Consider the following 8,802-nt stretch of genomic DNA (forward strand, 5'->3'; position numbering starts at 1 on the left):
GCACCCGAGGGTTTGGTTTGTTTGTAGTTGATGCTAAACGATGGCACAGAAAAAGATGGATTCGGTAGAAAGTATATTAACCATTTCTGTTGGGGAAATTCGTTGATCTACAAAGGAAAAGAAAATTCGTTGGAAAAACGAACTAATAACCTGGTAGTTATTCCGGATTTCGGAGCGGCGGCGCCGTAGAAGAACACGATTTCCCAATATGCTTTGCGCTGGGATTTGCTTGCGTCAGCTGTGCGACGAAAATCTGTTGTTAAACAAATCATAAACGGGTAAGCCGACAGAGTAAATTTATTTAATTTAATTCTAGATTAAATATTCTGAGTGACAGTAAATGAACATGAATAAATTTAATATTAGTCGCTATTTATTTTATATTTATCTCTTCATTTAAAAATATCGTTACAAGCTACACGTCAGGAAGTTTAGTTAGCTAACTGAAGCTAGTTGTTCAAATCCAGTTTATTTAGCAGGCTGCTTCCCCCGTACCTGTCTGCTTCATTCATTAATAAAGTCTTTAAAGTAAATTTAGAGTGTTTTGAAAATCTGTGAAGGTCTTACAATGTTCATGTTCTCGTTCCTCCATGATCCAGATGCTTTAATATCATTTAACCATGGAGGATGTGCAGCTTAAAGAAGACTGCGGTCCAACTCAACCAAGACCTACACCTCCCTCTCAATCAAAGAGGCCAAGTCAGCCTCTGTACGTCCCCAAACAACGACTTCATGCCTCGAAAGAGAAAGCTCAGACTCAGGGAGAAGTTAAACCAAAAACCAGGCCTCGCTACACAGACAAAGCACGAAAGAACGCCAAGAACAAGAAGGACAAAGCTGGAGGAGCGGATAAACCATCGTCCGCTGGGGGAGAAGGAGATGGAGGTGAAGCACAAAACAACGACGTTAAGCCAGATGTGAAGGAGGACCGATTACAGGGTTTAGAGGCTGAGGTTAATGGGGAGTCTTCAGCCAAAGTGGAGGCAGGCGATACTGCACAGCAGGAAGAAAAGGGGGAAGAAGAGAGCTGGGACACCTTGTTCAATGATGATGGAGACTATTTGGATCCACATCTGCTTGAAGAGGTGAGAGCTTGATGTAGGTTTTGATAATCAAAACCCAAGACAAGCAGAATAATGTCCACCCAGATTCACACACTCTCTGCTGATAATTAACCAAAAAAATCATATTTAATACGATGCAAAACAGACAACTGCTAAAAATAGTGTCATAATTCAACTTTATTGACTCCGATCTTTTTCTTTTCTCATCATTGTCTTCTCTTCTGCCTGCCTTGGATGCACAGCTGGCTGTGAAGGAAGGAAAAAAGAAGGAGTCAATCCAAGAGCCTAGGTTTGATTACTACAACATGGACAGAGGCGATTATGATGATGATGACGACGTTGACCTCACAGAGGATGAACTTTCTCATATTGTGGAGATCTACGATTTCCCTACAGAGTTCAAAACAGAAGACCTTCTCAAGCTGTTTCAGTGCTACCAGTAAGTCTCTAACCGCGTTAGAATTGTACAGACTCTCAGGTGAGAGGGGCTTCTGTGCTCACACCAAGATCACTGTTCCACCAGGCTGTTCTTGACATCATGCAGACGAAGTAGAAGAACATTTTTTTTAATGGAGCATTTAGATGAGTATCTACCATTGTAATAGTATATGTTAGAAAATAAGGAAAGTATAATAGGTTTACTTTAAGACAAAAAAAGTTGTGAAATCTATGAATCCTTTAATTAATGAAAGAGCACAAGTATATGATTTTTATATTTTTAGGGAGCACGGTCTCTCTTTCAGAGCTAATGCTACTGAGGGCATGTTGTGAAATATTCTTACTACCTTGTGTGATTTCTGACTGTCTTTTCAGAAAGAGAGGATTTGACATTAAATGGATTGATGACACGCACGCCCTCGGCCTTTTCTCAAGCCCCATAGCAGGTAAGTAAAGCTCTGCCTCACATTTAAGGCAATTACAGTTCATTATGCTTTGCATTAAGTGTCGTTGCTATGACTCATCGTCTTGCTACGATGTTGTAAGTAGAAGTGTTTTAGTAAAGAAAATCCTGGCCAACAATCTTAATGCTGTTTGCTCCTGAGCTTTTGAGATTGTGTTTCTGTTACTTGGGCCATCATTTTTCTGACTTCAGATTAGAAATTCACATTTTTCAGTTGCAAGAAGATATTAAACTCGCTGACTCTTACATTTCGTTCATTTTCCCTTTTAAGCTCGTGAAGCTCTGAGATCCAAGAATCCACTGATGAAGTTGCGACCACTTTCCAAATCTTCCTCTGCCACAAAGGCCAAAGCCCGTAGCTGCTCAGGTGCGATTGCACAGATCTGTGTTTGTAATTTTTCATCATTTTGTGTTTGTATAATAATTAAGCAAATCCATATTTGTTGAGAAAACCCTTTACCTTTATATCCAATTCTCCAGTACACTACCATTCAGTTTTTCAAGATACTTGGCATGTAGATTCTTGACTGTGGGTTTGGTTTGTGTCTGTCGCTTCCTCAGACTGAAAGTGAATTTCTGCTTCGAATTGAATCTCACCTATGGTGCAGCTTACACAAATAGCTGATGTTTTTGCCAGCGTTTATACTTATGCCTGGTTTGCCTGCTTTACTCTTCAATTTCTCCACCAAAATACTGATTGGTGGTGCAGTTTCTCTCTTTGAGATGATCCATACTCTTTCAGTCAGCTAAAGAAAATGACAGCAGAAGAAGAAATAAATGGAAATATGTAGAATGAGCCAGTTACAGATGTTATAGGCTTAATTAAGGTGACATGTAGTTACATTTCTAGGAATGTGCATGCCCAATTATGATGTTTTCAGAAGAGTTTTTGATGTATCGGTGGAATAGATTTGGAGCAGAGGTGTAAATCCCATATAACTCTGATGCTGCTGTCAGCTCTCTCAAAACTATCCCACATTTATATGTATCCTCCTTCCTCTTGCCCCCAGACTACCTCCTGCCTGCTAAAGAGAGACCTCAGACGAGCGCAGCACTGGCTCGGAAGCTTGTGATCGGTGCCCTCGGTGTAAAGAGCAACCTCACAAAGGAGCAACGTGAGGCAGAGAGGAAGAAACTCCAGGAAGCAAGAGGTACGTTGTACTTCTTTGAGTCTCCACTTACTTTTTAGGTTGAAGTCTTATCTTGGGTGGGCGGTTGCTAAACTAATTATGGATTCGGTAGCTTATGCATGAGGGTCATACAGGGTGCTCAGTTAAACTGAGACATAAATACAAATAATTACTCTCCCAATAGTTGTATCACAAAGTTACCACCACAAGTGGGAGCTGTTTTCATACTTAACTGAAGAAAGTTTCAAATGTAGTGCCAAAAGAAGTCCATCCATTGCTGTGTAGGTCACAGTAGGTCTATAATCAGTAAAGCAACCATTTCCTTTCACAGATGGAAAATAAGTATATAGGCCCAGAAAACAACCACTGGCCATCCAATGACAGTCAGTCCAGGAAGACAGGAAGTAAAGCACACTAAAAAAAGCTCCTTTGTTCTCAGTTTAGGCCCACTGCTGCGCTACCATCAGCGAACAAATACTAAACTTTGTGTTGGAACAGATGCCATGTATGGTTCTATGTGAAGATTAATATGCAGTCGGCTTCAGCTCTTTACTGCTCTTCATGTGGCAAAGACAGTGATATAAATTTAAGACTTTTGTTTGTCGTGTGATTTATCTTTCAGAACAAAAGCGCCTGGCAGCCAAGCAGAGGGAAGACGCTTGGGAGGGAAAGTAACTGGACAAACCTCTATTTTTGTTTTTTTTAAATTCCTTGATTCAGCAGAGGCTTAAATCATTTCTGTTTCATGTAATGCTCTGGTTTTCTCAGCTGGCCACTCCTTTGTGCAGGCATATTTCCGAGAAATGATATTTTTTTTCAAACTGTTTCCTGAGAGTCCTTTACCGTTTCCTTTGTCATTCAGTGTCTGACATCATAAAATGCTACATGATCAGATCACCTTCAATTATCTGTGAACTTACCGACTCACCTGGGCTCTATGTATTGTAAGCACAGTCTGTAGTCAAGCACTGAAGCTAATGATTCAGTTAACATGTAACGCGTTAATTGAAATACTTATCTGTACACGTCCTTGTGTTTGGGTTTTTAAATGTTTTAAGATATAAAAATGACGTGATGCTTTCAGTTAAATGTCACTGAAGTTCAGTCATGTTGATTCGTTAATTTTTACGTGTCACAACATTGTTGATTTGATCCAGTTTGAGTGATTAAATTGAAGGTGGTGTCATTAAAAATTAAGGCTGCATTGTTTGCAGTTTAAGTTTTATGAAAGTATTAACTTACTTTTAAGCCATCGTGTCAGGTGGTTTCCGGTGTTTGAACTGATACCCGGTATTATGTATAATGTTTTGCTCAATGCAGCTGCTGTTATGTTTGTCCAGTAAAAAAACAAAAAAAACTGCTCGACTCCGTCTGTTAAAATCTGAGCGTGTGCTTAAAGACACGAGTCTAGACATTTCACGATGACAGGCAAAACTGTCATCAAAGATTTTCCTTAACAGCGAAGCACCTCACTATTTTTGTGCATCACTTAAACAAATCTACCAAGATTTTCAGTTCAGCTCCTGTTTTTAGCTCCATCCATTCTTGCTCTGTTTGTTGACGAAATATAATGACAGTACGAAGAAAAACGTGTCTCTTTATTCCTGACAAGCTATTTTTTTTTAACTTTACAAAGGTAATCACTAAAGAGAGACGGTGTTTATTCTAACTGTCATCAAACAGGGTTTCCCAAGAGTCAGCTTTCATAAGTCAGTTTCCTCAGACACATATCTCAGGCTCGAGAGCCCTTTTTTGACAGCTGCAGGCAGACGCCTCTTCTGAGGCTTTACCCAGCAGACCACAGACCATGTGGCACTGCGGCTCATTCAGTTCCTCAGTGAATAATTACACCACTTTCAGCCAGTGTGGAGAAGGAGTTTTAAATTTGTTCTTTGAGAGATTTGTATCAAAACTTAAATTTGCTGCTAACTTAGGGGGTTTTTTTTGTTGTTGTTGTTTTTTTTTTTTTTAGTCCTTTCAGCCAGTGGAAATGCTCACACACTAATAGAGCCGATTGCTGTGTACTTAAATGTTTATAATTATTATTCGGTAAATTAGTTGTCCTGCAGATGACCGTGATTTATAGTTCCCCTCCTTTTAAATATCCAAATCAGCCCTGTATTGCTGTAAGAGAGTTAGTTTTGTAACTGTTTACTGGCTGTGGATGAATGAGGCACTGCCACGTGGCTCACAGTGAGCTAATTAAAGCGCTGCAGCTTGAGAAAAAGTCTCATTACATATTTGTTTCTTTTCACATCAATCCTTCTGAAAGTGTATTGACACACTTATATCCGTGCACGTAATATGAAAGACGTTTTTGTACAGCAGGTTTGAGGATTCATATTAGGAAGAATTTTCTTTTAACAGGATTAAAAAAATGCTTTTATTTAATGGGTGACTCATTAGTGTAACAGTGGTTATATGATAAGAGGTTCCATTCTCTATAATAACCACAATTTGATAACCGAGTAGCTTTAGAAATACTTTAAGGGTTCCCTTTTCTAAGTAGTAGATTAATACCCCTAGCAGCGTTCAAACCATAGACTGTGTAACTGCTGCCACTTTGTGTAAAATGTGCTTGAGGTATGTTGCCAAGCCCAGCACTGTGTGCAAATATAATGTATTAAAAGCTATTTGTCCATTATATGAACATACAAGCACTAAATTATGGAAATGCTCATTTGAAGAGTTATAAGTGGCTTGGCTTAACTTTTAAAGTACTGAAATGTTCAAATAAAAGCTTGAGCCATGCCAGTCTAAGTATATGCAGCTGGTACGGTGAAACTGCTCATTAAATCAGTTATTTCAGTCACTCTCTTCGCTAGCTAAGAATCTCTTCTGCAGGAACTTGCTGTTCTTTTGTAGTGGGCTGGTGATTTTTGAGCTGCTGCTAGTGAGACAACCATAGACTGCATATAAAAGATGAACATAGATGGGTGCTACTTCACAGCAGACCGTATCATTTGTCATATAATTGTAGTAAAATTGCTCCAAGACCAACCGACAACACAAACAGCGTAAAGATGTAAAGACTATACATAGCATACAGAGATCGGCTACAGTGAGCGGTGAGGTCAATCAAAGCGGACATTTCTCGAATTTAAAAAAATACAGTAAAAATTAATAAAAACAAAAAAAAGTTTTAGAAAATTTGCGGAGCAATAAGCTACAGTGAATGAAACCATTTTTTTGTTTAGGCTTCGAAAAAGTTATTTTTATGACTTAACTAAATGGCCTCAAGTGGCCATCAACGGGACTGCAGTTTTTGGCACTATAACTATTGGGTATTAAGATGTCAGATGTAAAAAAAGAGTAAATAATAAATATTATTTTATGTTGATATGCCATCTATTGATTGTTAGACTTTATGCACTGATTGTTGGTTATAGACAGGTGTCTCTTGATCTTAGTGCAGAGATGGCTCTTCTTGATGCCAAGTGCAAATGTGGACACATTCTCATGACAGACCTCCGTGTATGCTGTTGTTCTTGCAGCTGGACTACATATAGAGCCTGTAGCTACTCTTTACCATCATCGTGTGAGATCTGAACCCTGCCCATAATCTCATGTTTTACTGTGGCTTCACGAGGGGGTGATGTGCCACAGAGCAGCCAATTGGATACCTCACACACATTCATTAGATTAACTACACAAACACAAGCCACAACTGAGAAAGTGGTGGTTTCAAGTGCCAACTCTACACAGAAATGCTACATGTTATGTCATGGAGCAAGTGAAGTGTGAGACATGGTCCAAATTAAGAAGTAATCTAATCTCCGACCACAGCAAAGGACCCTGTTAGTGAAGGGTTTCCTAGCACCAAACACTGTCAGCAAACATACCTTACATCACTCTCTTCCCTTTGTAAAAATTTGGCTTAGCAATGACACGTTTTCATTAACACCTGAAAAATCATTATGTTTTCTATTTACTTCAGTAATATTTTTAAGGTGCCATTTCAAAACAACAGGCAGCTTAGGGGCTTTTATGTGGTATGGTACAATATTAGAGAAAGAACATCCAAACAATCATGCAATCCTTGAATGAGCACCTGGCGACAGTGGGGAAGAAGAACTCCCTTTAAACAGGAAAAGCCCTCCAGCCACTTGCTGATATAGGTTGGGGGGTGAGTAGAAAAAAAGAAAGAAAAGGCGAAAATAGCGAGATCACAAATAAAAAACAGGACAAAAATCTCCAAAAAGACAGAAAAGACAAAAGTGAATGACATGCAGTAGTGGTAAATAAAGCCATTATGGAAAGTTCCCCAGCAATATGAGCCTATAATAGTATAACTAAGTGATGGTTCTGGATTCCCTGACCCAGCCCTTACTCTAAGTTTGAAGCCTTACCATATGGACAGGTTCTTACATAGTGCTTTTCTACTCTACCTGAGCACTCAGAGTTCTTTATACAACTTGCTTCATTCATACAAGAAATTTTTTCTAAATAAGTGTTGTTTCGGTAGCACTTTCTATCACAGCTCGGTAATAAAGGGGTAATAGTAGAATAACAAGGGGAAACAAGAGGGTACTAATGTGGTAATTTCTAAGTTATTACAATGCAATTACCAAAGTAATAACCATGTTATATCAAAGTAATATTATGGTAGAAACAATGGTTACAGTAATATTACCCTGAAATGTTTGTAATAGGATAATAAGAGCTTCAAAAGTGCGGTAACAATGTGGATATACAGCTTGGTAATAAAGTGGTAATAGTAGGGTAACAAGGAAGATAGTTTCTGTGTAATAAGCAGGAAATAGCATTGCAAAATGAAAAAACAAATGGCTACTTCTCTTTAATAACATATGAATAACCTATTAAAGCTAACTTAAAGAAGTGTGATAATTACCTGGAAATATCTCGGGTAGATTCTGTGGTAATAATTACCACATTATTACCCTCTTGTTTCTCCCTTGTTATCCTACTATTACCCCTTTATTACCAAGCTGTAATAGAAAGTGCTACCATTGTTTCTATCGAACAACTACACTGATGTGGATGCATCAGAGAGCGACCTGGGCTAAGTATCTTACCCAAGGATAGTTGGTTACAGACTGGAGCAGACAGGACTCAAACTACCAACCTTTCGATTAGTAGATGACCTGCTCTACCTCATGAGCTATAGCCGTATGAAGGCAATAGAAATAAGGAGGCATTAAATAAAATAATGCAATGATAACAGAATGGTAATTTGCTTTGATGTCAAGAACCACATACATTAAAAAGGCAAAGTAGCATCTTTGTTTCATGGAACAAATGGGTTCTATAATAATAAACATGTTAAGGTCTTAATAACAGGTGCAGACATTGCACCCACTGACACTGAAATGACATGTTCAGGGATTTATTTTTTGTTTTCAAATTTTCTAAAACTCACAGTTTTAATTTACCTGGGTTCAGACCTTTAAATGCCTCCACTCCACTGAGTTGACTCACTGAATTGATTGAAAATGACAAATGCTGGCAGCACAGTCGTGTTAGCACTATTGCTTCAGTGTTTTAAGGAAGCGGTCCCTAACCCCCCGGGCCACGGACAGGTACCAGTACCGGGCCGCGAGAGTTGAGGCTTGGGTGTGAAACTCCTGGTTTTCAGGGTTTTTATCGTTTTTTAGCATTATTTTTTTATAGTTTTTATCATTAACTCGGTTTCCTGGGTCTTTTCCCATGTCTTATGAATAAATCGGTTGTATTTTGTTGTATTTAT

The 8,802-nt window shown here is 38.7% G+C and overlaps 1 protein-coding gene across 1 annotated transcript; it reads left to right on the forward strand.

Annotated features, from left to right (window-relative positions):
* Nucleotides 1-53: 53 nt before the first annotated feature.
* r3hcc1l (R3H domain and coiled-coil containing 1-like) lies at nucleotides 54-4,452 on the forward strand. The gene is made up of 7 exons (XM_031733751.2): nucleotides 54-278; nucleotides 600-1,085; nucleotides 1,307-1,503; nucleotides 1,878-1,948; nucleotides 2,237-2,332; nucleotides 2,976-3,116; nucleotides 3,718-4,452. Exons 2-7 carry the CDS (start codon nucleotides 621-623, stop codon nucleotides 3,768-3,770), a joined length of 1,023 nt encoding a protein of 340 aa, XP_031589611.1. The 5' UTR covers nucleotides 54-278; nucleotides 600-620; the 3' UTR covers nucleotides 3,771-4,452.
* Nucleotides 4,453-8,802: the final 4,350 nt, after the last annotated feature.

This window comes from Oreochromis aureus, linkage group 6 (assembly GCF_013358895.1).
Source record: "Oreochromis aureus strain Israel breed Guangdong linkage group 6, ZZ_aureus, whole genome shotgun sequence".
Lineage (NCBI taxonomy): Eukaryota > Metazoa > Chordata > Actinopteri > Cichliformes > Cichlidae > Oreochromis > Oreochromis aureus.

What these genes read in the sequence shown, in the direction of transcription:
- r3hcc1l (XM_031733751.2), top strand. Translation starts at nt 621, where the DNA reads ATGGAGGATGTGCAGCTTAAAGAAGACTGCGGTCCAACTCAACCAAGA. An exon ending in ATCCACATCTGCTTGAAGAG is followed by an intron (nt 1,086 to 1,306) that starts GTGAGAGCTTGA and finishes TTGGATGCACAG; the next exon opens with CTGGCTGTGAAGGAAGGAAA. An exon ending in GAAACTCCAGGAAGCAAGAG is followed by an intron (nt 3,117 to 3,717) that starts GTACGTTGTACT and finishes TTTATCTTTCAG; the next exon opens with AACAAAAGCGCCTGGCAGCC.